Source organism: Cyanistes caeruleus, unplaced genomic scaffold (assembly GCF_971803275.1).
Source record: "Cyanistes caeruleus unplaced genomic scaffold, bCyaCae1.hap1.1 HAP1_SCAFFOLD_65, whole genome shotgun sequence".
NCBI lineage: Eukaryota > Metazoa > Chordata > Aves > Passeriformes > Paridae > Cyanistes > Cyanistes caeruleus.
In genome coordinates this window covers 4,648,647-4,666,617 of record NW_028255884.1, presented here as the reverse complement: position 1 = coordinate 4,666,617, position 17,971 = coordinate 4,648,647, and the positions used below count along the sequence as shown (strand labels likewise).

The 17,971-nt window shown below is 49.4% G+C and overlaps 2 protein-coding genes across 2 annotated transcripts in view; both read right to left on the bottom strand.

The window, feature by feature from the left end:
* Window positions 1-1,592, bottom strand: part of LOC147647260 (uncharacterized) — a gene marked incomplete at its 5' end in the record, with an annotated part of 33,657 nt that extends 32,065 nt beyond the window's left edge. Inside the window, 3 exons of the mRNA XM_086872396.1 lie at window positions 525-891; window positions 1,096-1,146; window positions 1,257-1,592. Of these exons, the coding sequence (XP_086728522.1) occupies window positions 525-891; window positions 1,096-1,146; window positions 1,257-1,592 (754 nt within the window). The remainder of the gene's footprint in view (window positions 1-524; window positions 892-1,095; window positions 1,147-1,256) is intronic.
* The window catches only part of LOC147647258 (uncharacterized), a 387,407-nt gene that overhangs the window by 338,873 nt on the left and 30,563 nt on the right, over window positions 1-17,971 (bottom strand). The window lies entirely within an intron of this gene.

Here is a 17,971-nt window from a genome sequence, read left to right as displayed (position 1 = left end):
ATGGAATATGGATGGAGCTCATCAGGGGGATGCTGCTGCTCCCAGAGCCTGGCCCCAGCATCCCTGGGCATGTGGGGGCTGCCCCAGTGGCACACGGGGTGACCTGCTGCCCTCTCACCAGCACCTGGGACTTGGGTACAAACCTGGGGTTGGAAAAGAAGCCACTGGTGTTGGAAGAGGGCAGCAGAAACCCTGGCAAGACTCTACCATGACACACAAAGGGAAATACCCACTCAGTGCTGGGGAAAAACCACACCCACATCCTCCCTGCTGGCATTGCCCAAAAAATATCTTGAACCAAGGCAAACCAGGTGAGCAGAGCAGTCCAAGCCCATTCTCACCTGTACACCAAACCAGCAGGTGCACAGGTTCTGCCACCCCGTCTCTGCTACCCCCACCCATGGGGGATTTTGTCAGGCTGGCTGCCCCAGACCCAGCCCCAGTCCTGGGAGAATCCCTGCTGCCACACCCAGGTTGGGCCAGGAGATGCCAGGACCAGGATCACCACCCCTGTGTGGGCTCACCTGCAAATTGAGTGTAGGCTGTGTCCTGCAGGTAGGTGCCACAGCCGAAGTCAATCAGTTTTGCCTCGCCGGTGTCCAGGTCTACCAAGACGTTCTCAGGTTTGATATCTCGGTGCAGGACCCCGCAGCTGGTGCAGTGCCGCACGGCCGCCAGCACCTGCTGGAACAGCTCCCGCGCCTCTTCCTCGGACAGGAACCTCCGTGCCCGAATGAAACGTCGCAGGTCCTGACACCGCTCCGGGCGCTCCAGCACCATCACGATGGTGTTGGGGAGCTCAAACCATTCCAGCAGCTGCACCACACCGGGGAAGCCTGTGGACACCTTGTCCAGCAGCACTATCTCCAGGGGTGCGCTGGTGCCGTCGGGCTGCGGGAGGAGCACGGTGCCGTCAGTGGGGCTGAGGCCGTGCCAGGGCTCGGGAAGCCCTCAGCCAGCCCGGGATGCTCTGTGCCCTCCGCTGGCCCCACGCCCGCTCTCCCTGCAGGTGTCCTGGCGGCTCCCACCCTGCCGGGCCCCGGCTCATCCCCGCCCGGCACGGCCCGGCTTCTGCCGCTGGCCCCGCTCACTCACCAGCTCGCCCCAGTGCCGGACGCGGTTCCGTGGCACCTTTTTGATGGCCACCTGCAAGCCAAAGGGAACAGCGGATTCAGCTCACCGCCCACCGTGTCCAGCCCCATCCTCCTCCTCCGCCCCCTCCTCCTCCTCCGCCCGCCGCCGGCCCCTCTGCTCACCGGGAGTCCGTCCGAGAGCCGAGTGGCCGCAAAAACTCTGCCAAAGCCGCCGCGCCCCAGCAGTGAACCCACTCGGTAGCGCTGCTGCAGGGCCTGCTGCGCCTTCCCTGGGGAAGAGACGCGGCCGTCAGTGCTCGGCCCGGGGCCAGGAACGGCCCCCGAGCGCTCCCCGAGCTCCCCGGGCCGGGCACCCGCAGGCGTTCCCTCATTGGAACGCGACAGCGGCGGAGCTCGGGCCGGGGAAGCCGCAGCGGAGGCGGCGGCAGCGGCCGCACCGCCTGTGTCCTCCGCGGGCCCCGGGAGGAGCCGGGGCCGGGGCCGGGGCCGGGGCCGGGGTCGGGGTCGGGGTCGGGGTCGGGGTCGGGTCAGGCGGAGCCAAAGGGCAGCGATGCCGCCCCAGCCCCTGGCACTGATGCCCGCCCAGCAGCGCCAGCGCCAGGCGAAGAGGAGACCTCGGCGGGATGGGCGGAGACGGGGACGGGGCCGGGGTCGGGGCAGCCCCGCCCGGGGCCGGGGGCGGACCGGGGGCATGGCCCGGGTGGGCACGGGGAGAGGGAAACTGGACGAAAAGGGGACACAGGAAAAGGGAGACAGGGAGAAGATGAGGGACAGTGGGAGAGGGAGAGGAGACACAGAAAATTGATAAAATCGCTGCTTTCGCTGCCGCCGCTGCCGCTGCAACTGAAGCACCGGGGCCGTTTGTCCCCGTGTCCGTTTGTCCGTTGCCCGCTCGGCCCCGCCCCGAGCCCCGCGCTCCCCGGGCAGCCCCTGAGCCTGGCCAAACACGGCAACTTTGCCCTGCTGAGCCAAGAGCCAGAGTCTGGACTCCTGCACAGGGGCACAGCAATGCCCTTGGCTGCTGCTGTGCCTTGTCCCTGCTGAGGCTCAGACACCGTCTGAGCACATTCCCTGAATGCAGAATTTGTACCTGAGCCAAGCACTGCACTTGTGTCTCCAGCATTGCTTTCCAAGGAAAACAGGGCAAGGCAAACTGGCTATAGCTCAGGGTATTTTACAGTGTCTAAAACTTGCCAAGTCTCAGATCTTAGAGGTGAGAGCCATTTGGAATGAATGGGATGGAGAAACAGTGCAAGATGGAAAAGGGAAACATAAAAATAAAGAGAGAAAAATAGAGAAAAACATATTGGTTGTTTCTTTGGATTTTATTTTCATTTCTTAAAAAAGCCGTTTCAATTTTCCCAGAATCTTCTCCCCAGTCCCATCTGTTCTTTCCAAAAACCTGTCCTGGAGAACAAGGCGCAGCTCCTGTCACAAGATGTGCCCCCAGCTGCAGCTTCTCTTGGCTCCCCACACTGTGAGTGCAGCACAACTCTTGCAGCAAAGCAGGACAAATGTTTGAAGAACTTGACAACTTGTTTTTTCTTTTCCTTGTGGACAGGGGAGTTGTGCCATTGGTGAGGTTTTCATTGTTCCTCTTCTACCCAAAGAAAACATGATGGGCTGCCAGGAATTGTTGGGGAATACAAGCCTGGCTGAATGTGGAGAAAGAATCTCCAGAGCCTGCAGCCAGCAGTGGAGAGCTCATCATTCCAACAGCCCCATGGACATCTGGAAAGTGATCTGGAACATGAAGATGGGCTGACAGAGGGAGTTTGTTTCTGTGTTCAGTTGAGATGATTCTACATCTCTTGCAGTGGGAGAAATCAAGAGCACAATCAGGTGATGATAAGCAGCAGAACATGATAAGCTGGAGCTCTCAGTGGATGAGAGAAAGAATGTGAAAAGGAGAAATGCAGGGAATGACTTGGTGAACTTTGTGTGTAAGAAGGGTCATTTTTTCCTAATAATTCCCAATTCATTCCCTTTGCTTTTATCCTTTTAACAAGGCCAATTGCATCTCAGATTCCCCAGGAAATGAGAACCCTGAGCTTGTGGAGCTGCCTGAAAGGTGCCCTGTTCCTTTTTCTTCTGCTGCTCAGAAGAAACAATGAAGCGAGTTGGGAAGTTCTGGTTTTTCTTTCTCCTGGAGGATTTTTTCATTTTATTTGCCACTGCAGAGGCAATTTCTGTGATGGCCTCTGTCAGTTGATTCTATTTCAGCAGCAGCAGCAGCTACAGGGCTGTGTTTGAGCACTGCAAATGTGACCTGTGTGGCTTTAATTCCCCTCGACTTAGTGCTCAGGGACTTGGGAGCATTTTGATCTCTACTGATCATGATGGCTGAAACAAAAATCCTGAGTTCCCCGTGACAAAAGCACAGTGGGTAGCACTGACTGAAAGAGGCAATTGCAGCTGTACTGCTAAAATTCAAGTGGCAAGCAGAAGAGGGGCAAGAGCAGCCGGGATCTACAATTGCCAAGGCCAAGGCACCAACAGCCTCCTGCTGTCACCTCAGGGTGAGTAAAACAGGGCTGAAAACAGCGCTGGAACCCGATCCTTTCTTCCTCTGAGGGCTGGCTGAGGGCAGCAGAGGCGGGCCCTGAGGAATCAGGGCTGTTTGTGGGGGATTGTTGCTGTAGTCCAGCATTGCCCTGGCAAAAGCCCTGGGAAGCCGAGGCAGGAGCAGGTGGGAAGGGCCGGCGCTGCTGCTGCTCCTGGCCGGGAGCCCCGGCCGGGCCGGGCCTGCGCCCGCTGCGCTGCGGCTGCTGCTGCTGCCAGAGCCGGGCGGGACTCGGGGACAGGGAATGGACACGGGGGGACAGCAAAGGCCTTGGGGGCTGCAGGGATGTTGGTGCTGGGGCCAGCGCCAGCACAGAGCTTCAGCCCGCAATGAACCCCGAGGGAAACGCTGGGGAAAGGCTCCATTCAGCCTTTCTTTACTCGGCGCTGTGAAGGGACCGAAATAAAAGGAGAGTGAGCAGGGCCCGACCCCTTCTCCTTTGGGAGGAGCCCCTGAGGCTGTGAGGGGATGTGAGGGGAAATGAGAGGTTCTATGGGGCCATGAGAGGTTCTGTGGGGCCATGAGGGGGAGTGAGGGGCCATGAGGGGCTGTGAGGGGCCATGAGAGGTTCTATGGGGCCATGAGGGGCTGTGAGGGGCCATGAGGAGCCTCAGCCCTGGCAGGAGGGGTCCCACCATGTCCCCAGGGCAGGGCAGAGCAGCCGTGAGGGGCCGCGAGTGCAGATGTGGCAGCAGAGCGGGCTTGGGGCACCTCTGGGAGGGGATGAGACCCTTCCCCAGCTCCAAAGCACACCAAGCCCACCATTAAAAAGATTTCCTGTCTTTTGAATCCACTGGCAACTTGGAGTTGATTGTAGAGTTTAATCCCAGTGAGAAAAGTAAGGGAATTTTCCCAGTGAGTGACATCCAGCCATTGTTATTAATGTCTAAGATTTAAAAGTCTTAACAATGAAAAGTAATACTAATAAATAATAATAACAACAAGAAAAAGAAATAAAGCCCCGAATCCCAACAATCACCTCAGAAACAAGTTTTTGTTTGTAGTAATAGATTAGTACTAAAGAAATAAATGAAAGAGATGTCATTTGTAATTAGATATGTTTCATTTTTCCCAGTTTCTGGTCCCCTTTCTCCAGGGTCATTTCCTTTACTCACCCACTTTCTAATAGGTAGAAGGGAGTTAAGCACACTGGAAAAGACAACAGCTCCTGTTTCCAAGGGAAGCAGCCACCACTCCAGGGAACCTGAATTGCCCCCAGGCACGTGTGTGCACTTGAAGGGTGAGCAGGTGTTGGGGACAGAGATCTCAAACTCCTTCTAAGGCTGTGAGAAACCCACCAGTGGCAAAGTATCATTGTGGGTCAGCTCCTGCTGAAATTCCATTCCCCCACACCCTCCAAATGGGCAGGCAGGGCTGGGCTCTGGCAGGGTTCAGTTTTGAGTGCCTTGTGCTCCCTGGCATGGAAGTGATCCTATGAACTCTGGTACTGATGGATTGTGGAATGGCTGCTGAAGGAGGAGGGGGAATCTCAGCAGACAGGAAAGTCTCTTCTTCTCCCTTCTCCCTGCAGAACCCCCTCTCCAAAGAGAAATGCCTGTGCTGGGTTTCCATGGCACCCCTTCCCTCAGCCCAGTGTCTGAGCCACTGTGTGCTCTGCAGGAGCCAAAGCCAGAGGAGTCCCAATATCAGTCACCCCACGGTCCCCACACAGCAGGAGAAAGCACTGCTTGCAGTGGGGCTGCTGATCTGTGACCCGTCCTGCTTCCATCCACCCCACTCCTCTCAGCCACAGGCACCAGAAGGATCCCAGGAAAGCCACAGTGCTCTACCAGATGCCAAGAGCACTCCCTGCTGTGGCCTCAGGGATGCTGGGTGACCTCGTGGATGAGGATCTGTGGCTGCTGATGGAATGTGTGGATGGAGGCCCTTGGCAGGAGGTTGTTGGAGACACGTGTGGGGCTGAAGGAGAGATGGCAGCTGTCAGTGGGGAGGGCAGGGACCCCGCTTGTGAGTCCATTGCCTTGGACACCCTCAGCCACAGGATGTCCAAGGAGTCACACAAAGCTTTGGCACTCTCAGCCTTCTTTCCCCCAAGTTCCTGCTTTCTGGACATTGACAGTAGAGAACCTTCCTTGTTTCTAGAACTAAAACAAAGATCCCAGATGGATCAAACCTTGCTGGTTTTAGTCAGAAGCATCAGTGACCAAAAGTTGTGTTTCCATTGGTTTGGTCACATCTTTGTTCCTTCTCAGTGTTCAGGCTGGGCTGTGGGGTGTCCTCATTTGCTGCATTTTCTGAGTTCCTCTTGCACCCCTTGAGCAATAGGTTGTGCCCTCGGAGGATCCTTTGTGCTCCTTGGTGACCCAGGAGAACCTTGCAGGCGGTTTTTGGGGGAGCTGCTGCTGTGATGTCACAGGAACGTTGCCGTGTCCTTGTGGTGTTCCCGTTGCTGTGGGGCACAGAGGCCTCAGTGTCAGAGCGGCTCTGGGCACCTGCTCATTGCCTGAGGATCCTCCTGCCCGAGGCATTCTCAGCAGCCAGCCCAGCCCCTGACGGGTGTCCTTCTGTCCTGGCAGGGGGACAGACAGTCTGCAGGTGTGTGCAGCACAGCCAAAATGATCCAGCAAGTGGTTGCTGCAGTTTGCACTCTGCACTCTGGGGCTTCTGATGGGTATTTTTTAACCCACCGGGCCCCTAAGTCGAGGATTTCCCCAGGTGCACCATATGTGCCTTTGGGATTGCTGTGGGCTTTCTGTTCTTCCTTTGGAACTGAGGTGATTTTGACAGAAAATTGCCATTAAGATGCCATTTATTTGGGAGAGCTCTTGCCAACAACTTCTTAGAAAGGGGTTGTTTTTGGCCAGCAGGGTGTGCACAGCATTTGGAATGGAGCCTGGGTGGGTTCTGTTCCCCAAGAGGAGAGTCTGTGGCAGTGAACTCTGGCACTCCCTCAGTTTGCTGATCCAGCCAAAAACTGGACACAGCCTTGTATTTTGTGCTGTTCTCTTGCTTGCTGTGTGATCCAAAAGGACTGTGGCTCCAGGAGGGAAGTTGTGAAAGTAAAATGCTCTCTTGGCATTGACTTGTTGTGTGGGATTTTCCAGCAGAGGCAGCTTTTTCTCCTAACAGCATCTGGTTCAGGTGAAGGTCCCCTCACACATGGATACTGGGAAGCTCCTTCTTCAGTGAGCAGGAAAGGAACCTTTGGTGTTCAGAGATCCCAGTTGTTCCCTTTCAACACCATCATGAGCCCAGTAAGCTCCAGTATGATCCTTGTCACATGGCAGCACTCCCAGGATGGTCCCAGTTGCCTCTGACTAGATCAACCCAGTCAGTCCCAGTATGATGCCATTGGCTCCCAGCATGCTCCCAGTTGCTCCCAGTCACCCCCAGTATGGGGGATGATGTGCATGGTGTGTTCCCAGTCATTCTCAGATACTCCCAGTATGAGTCTAGTCACTCCCAGTATGATCCAAAATTGGATTGCTGGGAGGCTTCATGGAATCCTGGAGACCATTGTGACACTCTAGGGCCCCATGGAACCGTGGTGACACCAGGTTGGCTGGGAGTGTTGATGTGCTGCAGGGTAGGAGGGCTCTGCACAGGGACCTGGACAGGCTGGATCCAGGGCCCAAACCCAACAAGGTGAGGTTTAACAAGTCCAAGTTCCAGGTCCTGCACTTTGGCCCCAACAACCCCTGCAGTGCTCCAGGCTGGGGACAGAGTGGCTGGACAGCAGCCAGGCAGAAAGGGAGCTGGGGCACTGATGGACAGCAGGTTGGGCATGAGCCAGCAGTGTGCCCAGGTGGCCAAGGAGGCCAATGGCTCCTGGCCTGGATCAGGAATGATGTGGCCAGCAGGAGCAGGGCAGGGATTCCTCCCCTCTACTCTGCACTGGTTGGGCAGCACCTCGAGTGCTGTGTCCAGTTCTGGGCCCCCAATTTAGGAAGGCCATGGAGGGGCTTGAGTGTGTCCAGAGAAGGGCAACAAGGCTGGTGAGGGGTCTGGAGCACAAGTCCTGTAAGTGATAGTAAAAGGTCTCAAAATGTTAGAAAATTTGGGGACTTAGAAAGGAAGTTAGGTTTGGAAAGGCCTTGGAAAAGTAGGCCCTGGGAAATGTTAGGCCTTGTACTTGCTAAAGATCAGGTGAAACTGCACCTGTGTAACCAGTAGATGATCATGATACAATTGTTAGATATGATTAGATATAATTATTGTTTAAAGAACATGAGGAACAATGTTAGGGGCCTGGGGGATCACGAGAAATCCGTGCTTGGGTAAAAACAATGTGTATGTTAAGAATAATATGTTACAGTTGCTGTTTGTAAACTCCTTACTTACCTTGTACCCCTGTCCCAGGTTTACTTACCCTTGTACCCCTGTCGCAAATTGCTGTACCCCATATTTTTGTTCCTTGTTCAGCCAGGCCCTGTCCCCTCTCCCAAGTTGCTGTACCCCGTGTTTCTTGTTCTGTGTTCAGCCAGGCACTGCCCCCACTGCCCCTAGACTCCCACATGGCAACACTGTACCCCTGCCCCGAGTTGCTGTACCGTCCTGAGGAGGAAGATGACATACGGACTTTTATGCAAACAAGAGAGACCAGAGACTTATGGGATGCACCCAGACTGGAAAAAACCCCAAAACAACGAGCCACGCAAAAGGGAAGGAATAAAACCAGCACTATCTAACAAGGAAGACCCAGAGGAGTCCCCTGACTTCTTTCCAGAGGCCGACGTAACCTCGAGGAGACTCGACTGGGATGACAGCCTAGACTACGAGCCCTAAAGAACGAGTCTTCCTGGGGACTCCCGCGAGGAAGGAAGGCCCAGCTCTGCCCTAGTGACAGAGCTGCACGGATCCTCCTCTTCTGCGGTGTCCAGTGGGAGCAGTGGCGGTGTGCGCGACCCCTTGGGCCCCCACCCCAGAGCTGTGCTGCTTAATAAAGGCCTTTTTAAAAGGAGCTGGTCTCCTGGCCTGTTTATCACAAGTGGTTTGACCCAGCCAAGAGCTTTCTCCAGGAGTGCAATGAAGCAGCTGTTGCTGCTCCCAGCTCTGGCTCTTCCCAGTCTCTGCCCCTGCCTGGTTTTGTCCCTCTTGCTGTGCCCTCTGTTCCCCCAGGGGGCTGCCCCAGGCTGAGGGATCAGATCCAGGCACTGCTGCTGCTCCCTGGGGACCAGCCCCAGTTTGGTTGTTGCTGTCAGTGCCAGCAGAAGCGGTGGCTGGAGCAGCGGGTGCTGACAGTGGCCCAAGGCCCGGGGCTGGAGGGGTCCCTGGGCTGGGGCTGGGAGGGAGCTGCCCCTTGTTCTCCCTCTGCCTCCCGCAGAGCTGGGCCGGGCACAAGTGGGGCAGCAGAGCCAACAGGGAGCCTGCGAGTCTCTTGCAGCCGTGCCTGCTCAGAGTTTGGCCTTGGAGCTTCAGGTGGGCAAAGGCAGCTGCTCTGCTCCCTCTGCGTGTGCCCGTGTTCAGCAGTGCTGCTCCATCAGTCTGTGCCCAGCAACGGGGAAAAGCCTCAGCCCTGCAGGGCCAGGAGCTGCCGGGCTCTGCCTGAGCAGCTCAGCCAGCGGGAAGGGAGCTGCTCCACACGGGAACCAGGAGCAAAGGACGTGCCTTTTCTAGGGCATGCTTTCTGTAAAAAAAAACAAACAACCCAAATAAACAAAACAAAAAAAAAACCAAACAAACAAAAAAGGAAACATAAAAAAGAAATGAAAGATAAAAATTACCCCCAAATGTGTACTGACAAATCTTCTATAACACTAGAGTAAGAAAGAGGTAACTGATCTTTTGAAAAAGAGAGCTCAGGTTTGATTTTAGTTACTTAGTTTGTACACGTGGAAAGGATGCATTAGCTGCCTTCCTTTAGAGATTTTATGGATGTTTTCCAATATTAAGATATTTTACACTGCAGTTAAAGGAATAGGAAATTGAAATACATGTTCTTCATGACTGTGTCTTGAGTGTAAATATTTTGCAGTTTGAAACTTGGACCTCAAGTGTTGCAAATGGAAGTGATAAATCCCAATGGACTGAGGGAATGCAGCTTTTCCTATGGGATGTGCAGCACTCCAAGGACTTCCTCAGTGGGGCTGTGGCTGCTTGGAGCTTTGTCCTGTGCCACTCTGGGATGTCATGAAATGGGACTTCACCTGCCACCAGCCCAGGTCACGCTCTGCCACCCCAGCTCCTTGGACCTTGTGTCCCCAAAGAAGACACAAGGTGTTTCTGCTGCTCCACCTTTGCACAGATCCACAGAGAGCTGGGATTATCCCAAGTCTCGTGTCTCCATTGTGCCATATTCCTAAAGAACCAGCAGCCCATCCTGACGAATATGGTGAGTTATGTGGATGGCTGTCAGCTCCCTTTCCTGCCTAGAAATCCTGAAACTGCTTCTAAATGCTGTTCCCTTCAGCTCTTGGACACCTACTGACACAGAGCTGGACCTCTCAGTGGATGAGAGAAAGAATGTGAAAAGGAGAAATGCAGGGACTGACTTGGTGAACTTTGTGTGTAAGAAGGGTCATTTTTTCCTAATAATTCCCAATTCATTCCCTTTGCTTTTATCCTTTTAACAAGGCCAATTGCATCTCAGATTCCCCAGGAAATGAGAACCCTGAGCTTGTGGAGCTGCCTGAAAGGTGCCCTGTTCCTTTTTCTTCTGCTGCTCAGAAGAAACAATGAAGTGAATTGGGAAGTTCTGGTTTTTCTTTCTCCTGGTGGATTTTTTCATTTTATTTGCCACTGCAGAGGCAATTTCTGTGATGGCCTCTGTCAGTTGATTCTATTTCAGCAGCAGCAGCAGCAGCAACAGGGCTGTGTTTGAGCACTGCAAATGTGACCTGTGTGGCTTTAATTCCCCTCGACTTAGTGCTCAGGGACTTGGGAGCATTTTGATCTCTACTGATCATGATGCCTGAAACAAAAATCCTGAGTTCCCTGTGACAAAAGCACAGGGGGTAGCACTGATTGAAAGAGGCAATTGCAGCTGTACTGCTAAAATTCAGGTGGCAAGCAGAAGAGGGGCAAGAGCAGCCGGGATCTACAACTGCCACGACAGCTGTAAATTAAATAATTTTGTGGGACTTTTCTGCAATTTGGTGGGATTTTTCTTGAATTTTATGGAATTTTTGCAGAATTTAGTGGAAATTTGAGGGGATTTTATGGGATGTTTCTGTAATTTGGTGGGTTTTAAGAAAATTTAGGGAATTTTGTGGGATTTTTCTTAGATTTTCTGTGATTTTTCTTAGATTTTGTGGAAATTCGTGGAGATTTTGAGAGATGTTTCTGGAATTAGTTCAGGTTTTGAGAAGATTTAGGCAATTTTGGGAAATTTTTGTTGAATTTTCTGGGATCATTCTTGATTTTTGTGGGATATTGAGAAGAATTTGTGCAATGTTTCTGTAATTTTGAGGGGTTTTGAGGAGACAAGAATTTGGTGAGGGATTTTTCTTAGATTTTGTGGAATTCTGTGGAGATTTTGTGCGATTTCACAAGAATTTTCTGGAATTTTGAGAAATTTGAAAGTTTTTTGTGGGATTTTTCTGGAATTCTGTGGGATTTAGAAGAGACATGAAGAATTTTGAGGTATTTTCTTAGATTTTTCGATATTTTGTGTAGATTTTGTGGGATGTTTCTGGAATTTGGTAGGGTTTTCCGAACATTTAGGGAATTTTGTGAGATTTATTTTCTGATATCTTGTGGGATTTTGAGGAGACTTGAAGAATTTTGTGGGATTTTTTTTCGATTTTGTGGATATTTGTGGCGATTTTCTGGGATGTTTCTGGAATTTGGTAAGATTTTAGGAAGATTTAAGGAATTTTGTGGGATTTTTCTGCAATTTTGTGGTATTTTACTTGAATTCTGTAGGATGTTGAGGAGATTTTGTGGGAGTTTTTTGGAATTTTGAGGGATTTTGAAGAGACTTGAAGAATTGTGAGGGATTTTTCTTAGATTTTGTGGAACTTCTGGAGATTTGGTGGGATGTTTCTGGAATTTGGTGGGGGGTTAAAAACATTTAAGGAATTGTGTGGGATTTTTTTTCTGGTATTTTGCAGGATTTTGAGGAGACTTGAAGAATTTTGAGGGATTTTTCTTAGATTTTGTGGAATTTTGTGAAGATTTAGTGGGATGTTTCTGGAAGTTTGTGTGAATTTTTTTGTAATGTGGAATTTTCTGGTATTTTTTTGTATTTTGAGGAGATTTGAAAAATTTTGTGGGATTTTTCATCTATTTTGTGAAATTTGTGGAGATTTTGTGGGATGTTTGGAATTTGGTTGCGTTTTCAGAACATTTAGGGAATTGTGTGGGATTTTGAGGAGACATGAAGAATTATGAGGGATTTTTCTGAAATTTTGTGGTATATTGTGGAGATTTGGTGAGATGTTTCTGGAATTTGCTGGGGTTTTGAGAACATTTAATGATTTGTGTGGGATTTTTTTTCCGTTTTGTGGGCTTTTTCTTGAATTTTGTGGGATTTTGAGTAGACTTGAAGAATTATGAGGGATTTTTCGAGATTTTGTGCTATTTTGTGGAGATTTGGTTAGATGTTTCTTGAATTTTCTTGGGTTTTGAGAAAATTTAATCAACTGTGTTGGATTTTTCTGCAATTTGGTGCGATTTTTCTTGTATTTTGCAAGATATTGAGGGGATTTTGTGAGAGTTCTGTGGAATTTTGACGGATTTTGAGGCGACATGAAGGATTTTGAGGTATTTTCTTCGATTTTGTGGAAATTCGTGGGGATTTTGTGGGATGTTACTGGAATTTGGAGGGGTTTTGAGAACATTTAGGGAATTGTATGGGATTTTTCTTAGATTTTGTGGGATTTTGTGGAGACTTGAATAATTATGAAGGATTTTTCTTAGATTCTTTGGAATTGTGTGGAAATTTGTTTCGATTTTCTGGGATGTTTCTGAAATTTGTTGGGTTTTTGAGAAGATTTCTGCAATTTTGTGGGATTTTTTTCTGGAATTTTGTTTGTTTTTGTGGAGACTTCAAGAATTGTGAGGGCTTTTTCTTAGATTTTGTGGAATTTTGTGGAGATCTGGTGGGATGTTTCTGGAATTTGCTGGGGTTTTCTGGGATATTTAATGAATTGTGTGGGATTTTTCTTGAATTTGCTGGGATTTTTCTGCAATTTCGCAGGATATTGAGGAGATTTTTTGGGAGTTTTGTGGAATTTTGAGGGATTTTGAGGAGACATGAAGGATTTTGGGTTATTTTCTCTGATTTTGTGGAAATTTGTGGGGATTTTGTGAGATGTTACTGGAATTTGGTAGGGTTTTGAGAAGATTTCTGCAATTTTGTGGGATTTTTTTCTAGAATTTTGTTAGATTTTGAGGAGACCTGAAGAATTTTGAGGGATTTTTCTCAGATTTTGTGGTATTTTGTGGCGATTTAATGGGATATTTCTGGAATTTTGTGGGATTTTTTTGTAATGTTGTGGAATTTTCTGGTATTTTGAGTGATTTTGAGGAGACATGAAGAATTCTGTGGTATTTTTTATATTTTGTGGAAATTTGTGGGGATTTTCTGGGATGTTTCTGGAATTTGTTGGGCTTTTGAGAAGATTTCTGCAATTTTGTGGGATTTTTCTTGTATTTTGTGGGATTTTGAGGAGACTTGAAGAATTATGAGGACTTTTCTTAGATTTTGTGGTATATTGTGGAGATTTGGTGGGATGTTTCTGGAATTTGCTGGGTTTTCAGAACATTTAATGAATTGTGTGGGATTTTTCTGCTATTTTGTAGGATATTGAGGAGATGCTGTTGGAGTTCTGTAGAATTTTGTGAGATTTTGAGTAGACATGAAGAATTTTGAGGTATTTTCTTAGATTTTGGGAAGTTTGTGGGGATTTTGTGGGATGTGACTGGAATTTGGTGGGGTTTTGAGAATATTTAATGAATTTTGTGGGATTTCTCTGCTATTTTGAGGGATTTTTCTAGAATTTTGTTGGATATTGAAGAGATTTTGTGGGAGTTTTGTAGAATTTTGAGGGATTTTGAGGAGAAATTAAGGATTTTGAGGTATTTTGTGGAGATTTTGTGGAAATTTGTGGGGATTTTGTGGGATGTTTCTGGAATTTGTTGGGCTTTTCAGAAGATTTCTGAAATTTTGTGGGATTTTTCTTGAATTTGGTGGGATTTTGTGGAGACTTGAAGTATCATGAGGGATTTTTCTTAGATTCTTTGGAATTTTGTGAAGATCTGATGGTTTATTTTTGGAATTTGGTAATGTTTTGGGAAGATTTAGGGATTTTTGGTTTTGTTTTTGCAATTTGATGTGATTTTTATGAAATTCATGGGATTTTGCAAGAATTTAAAGAGTTTTGTGGGAGTTTTGTGGAATTTTGAAGGATTTTAAGGAGACATGAGGAATTTAGAGGTATTTTCTTAGATTTTGTGGAAATTTCTGAGGATTTTGTGGGATGTTACTGGAATTTGGTGGGGTTGTGTGAAGATTTCTGCAATTTTGTGGGATTTTTCTTGATTTTTGTAGGATATTCAGGAGATTTTGTGATATGTTTCTGGAATTTTCCAGGGTTTTGGGGAGATGTAGTGATTTTTTTAGTGTTTTGCATGTTCGTAGGGGGTTTTTGTAATTTTGTGGGATTTTTTAAAAGTTTAAATAATTTTCTGTGATTTTTCTGGAATCTTGAGGCTTTTTGAGGAGATTTGAAGAATTTTGATGTATTTTTCTTCTATTTTATGGAAATTTGTGGAGATTTGGTGGGATGTTTCTGGAATTTGGTAGGGTTTTGGGAAGATTTAGGGATCTTTTTAGTTTTTTGCAAGTTCATGGGATATTTTTGCAATTCTGTGGGATTTTTCAAAAATTCAAATAATTTTGTGTGATTTTTCTGGAATCTTGAGGGATTTTTAGGAGACTTGAAGAATTTTAAGGGAGTTTTCTTCTATTTTATTGAAATTTTTGGGGATTTGGTGGGATGTTTCTGGAATTTGGTGGCTTTTCAGAACATTTAGGGAATCGTGTGGGATTTTTCTGCAAGTTTGAGGGATTTTTCTGGAATTTTGTAGGATATTGAGGAGTATTTGTAGGAGATTTTTGGAATTTTGAGGGATTTTGTAAAAGTTTAAATAATTTTGTGGGATTTTTCTGGAGTCTTGAGGGATTTTGAGGAGACTTGAAGAATTTTGAGGGATTTTTAGATTTTGTGAAATTTTCTGAAGATTTGGTGGGATGTTTCTGGAATTTGGTAGGACTTTCAGAACATTTAGGGTAATTTGTGATATTTTTCTTGAATTTTGTGGAAATTTGTGGAGATTTTCCGGGGTGTTTTCTTGGTTCTATAAGACAGGTGTCTGCTAGGGAGGGCAGGAGCCTACCTTGGAATGAAGGAATGTAGACCCCCTCCCTCCGAAATAATATAGTTTTTAAATCAAGGTGCCTTTAGGCAGAGATCTGGGGGTAGGAATAACAGTTCTTTACTAGTATAAGCAGGCAAACAAACAAACAATTACTACAGCAATAACAAGAAAACAGAACCAGGGGCCCCGTGACAGCTTTCTCGGCTGAGATGGGATGGAGGAGAGGCTTTGTTTTCACAAACCCCCTCGGGCGGGCAGTCCTGGTGCTCCTGCAGGGCTCTGAGGAACACTCAGCTGGAACAGCAGGGATGAGCTGAGATCCTGGGCCGGTGGCTGAGGTGGATCAGCAGCTCCGTGGCGGTGCCTGGCACTGCCACACGTCCCGGCAGGACAGGGGGTGTGAGGCCACCAACAAAGAGGGGATAAGGAGAAGCAGCAGCAGCTCCGTGTGAGTGATGGCGAAATTCCCTTCTCTCTACCGCAGCAGCTCCGCGACCCCGGAAAAAAATTGTCTTTCCCCGAAGCTGAAGAAAGCCAGCTAAAAACTGTCCCCACCCTCCTTTCCTGCCCCCTTCCCCGCCTGGGCCCAGCCACTCTTTGTCCTTTGTCGAGCACCCACCAAGTACCCACAGTTAGGTTGTCCCCACAACTAATGGGTAAAAATTCCATTGGCAAGCCAGAACAAAAAAAGGACACCTAACCCCCAACACAACTCCTGGATTCCAGCAATGTTCAGATAGAAATCCCAAGAGGAGGCAGGGTCAAGATGTGTGCTTGCCTTGTGCTCAGCCTTAAGTTCCCCTTGGTCTTCCTGGGCCCATTCCCCAGGTGGGATTTCCAATCATTTGGTTGTCGTTCCGATTGGGAACGGCTTTAAAGAACGACAATGGACTCTCAAGGGAGTCACAACAGGAGAAATCCTTAGTTTATTGCTTCAGCTCTGTCTTATAGACAGATACATGGAAAGTACAGAAAAGAAACTCTTATTGGTTAACAAAGTACTACATCACCATCATTGGTCAGGGGCACTTTGCCCCCCCTGACTCTCTCCTGCAAGGAGAAAGAACAAGCTGCAAAACAACACCTGCAAGGCTGTTTAGTATCTCTGAGAATTGTTTTAATTCCTTCTCATTAATTTCTCAGGCTAGCCTTCAATCAGGCCTGAGAGCTATGTGGCCTGTAATAACTACAGGCACTCTGGTTCAGATTTAGCATCCATAACTCACCCTTTTCTGTTAAATAAAAAAGCAGTGTTTGTTCTATATTCTACTGGGCCCTTGTAGAACAAAGAACAAACACAGCTCAAGAGGTTTTTTGCTAGAACTTTGAATGGATGCTGATCTAGAATTAATTTAGAATTTTGGTTTATGTTTTGGTATTTAGGATTTGTTCTCTTTGCAAGGACTTGATGGTTGAGTCTAATATTTATAATTCAGTGAATTAATACACACACTATACAAAACTACATACAACATTGTTAGTCTGTTCGAATTGACAGTCTAACATGTCAATAGAGTAGTTTGAAAGAACACCAAAGTGATAAAAACAATGCACAATGCAATTTATGCTGCTTTGATCCCCTCTTCTTATCCCGCTTTTTTTTTTTATTTTTTTTTTTTCAAATACAATTGAGGGATTTTTGAGGGATTTATAAAGTTTTTATGGTTGTTTTTGTTATTGTTCGTCGGGTTTGAACAGTAGTTCATGAATTTCAGGAAGGTTCAGGGAATTTGAAGTTACCATCTCTTCACGGCTGGTTGTCAGTTCTGTAAACACAAAACTTGTCAGTTCTGTAAACACAAAACTTAAAAGATACAAACTGAGTGAGTAAATTTGGGTCCCGCAGGGGTTGCAGGACTTTAGTTTGGCTCAGGTCGCTGGAGGGCTTGTTGAGGTATTTCTTCAGGTTGATGTGGAAGGACCCGACAGAGTGGCTTGCCGCTGTCTTTTTCTCCCCCCGCCACCTTTATGGGTGCGGGGGGGCCGCTGCTAGAGTTCAGATCGGGAGCGCAGCACGACAAGCGCTCTCTCTCCCTCCCGCGCCTCCGCGCTGGAGCGCGGGGGGAGCGCAGTGGGTGCAGGGCTAGCGCCTCCCGCGCACACACGGGGCGAGTGAGGTTCGCCGGCACCCCCCCGCTGCTTTCTCGCCGGTGCTTCGGACGCGCGGGGGAGGCGATGCCTGCCACGGGCCTGGCCCCGGCCCCAGATTTGGGCTTGAGTTCGGGTTTTTCAGGGTTTTCGCGGCCGGCGGTGGCGGGCAGGCGCAGGGGGAACGCGGTTGCTGTTTCCCCTCCCCCCCCGCCGCTCCTCTGCCGGGGGAAGCCGCGCGCCCCGCCGCGTTGGTACCGGGGGGATTGGTTCGCGCACGCGCCGGGCGAGCGAAGCCGCCGGTCCCCCTCGCTCTGCCGGGGGGAGGTGTGCGCCCCGCCGCGTTGGTACACGGGGGGTCTGTTTGGGCGGGCCCCTCCCCCCCTCGGCGGCGGTGGCCCGCCGTGTTTCAGAGCTGCGCTTGGACTCCTCGGCGGCGGCGGCCCGCGCGCCGGGCGCGGGGGAGTTGAGCGCTGACTCTCTCCCCCTCCCCCGCCGCGCTGACAGGCCGCAGCGGGGATGTCTGCGTAAGAAGCTCGGACAGCGCGGAGGGGCTGGAGAAATGAGGTTCTGCGGCGGCCGGCGGTGGCGCTTTTGGCGCCGGCAGAGGCTCTGCGGGTGGCACGGGCGGAGGTGGGCAGTCTCTGCTTCTCTGCCGCTTTCCCGTTGGCAAAGCCCGCACGCCTAGCTCCGCGGATGGCGGCCGCTCAAACCTCTCTGGAGAGGGAGATCTCTGGGCCGCAGATTGCTCTCGCTCGCCGCTAAAGTCCTCTGAGGGTCTGGGCAGAGCTAAAAGAGCACTATGCAGCTCATCCACGGTTTCATCTCTCGGTCCCTTATCTTGTACAACGGAGGAACTTTCGGCATCAAAGTTTCTCCTCCCGGTTTCACTGTCCTCAGACTGGCTCCGTTTCAGCGCTTTAAAAAGCACTCCCCAAGTGGC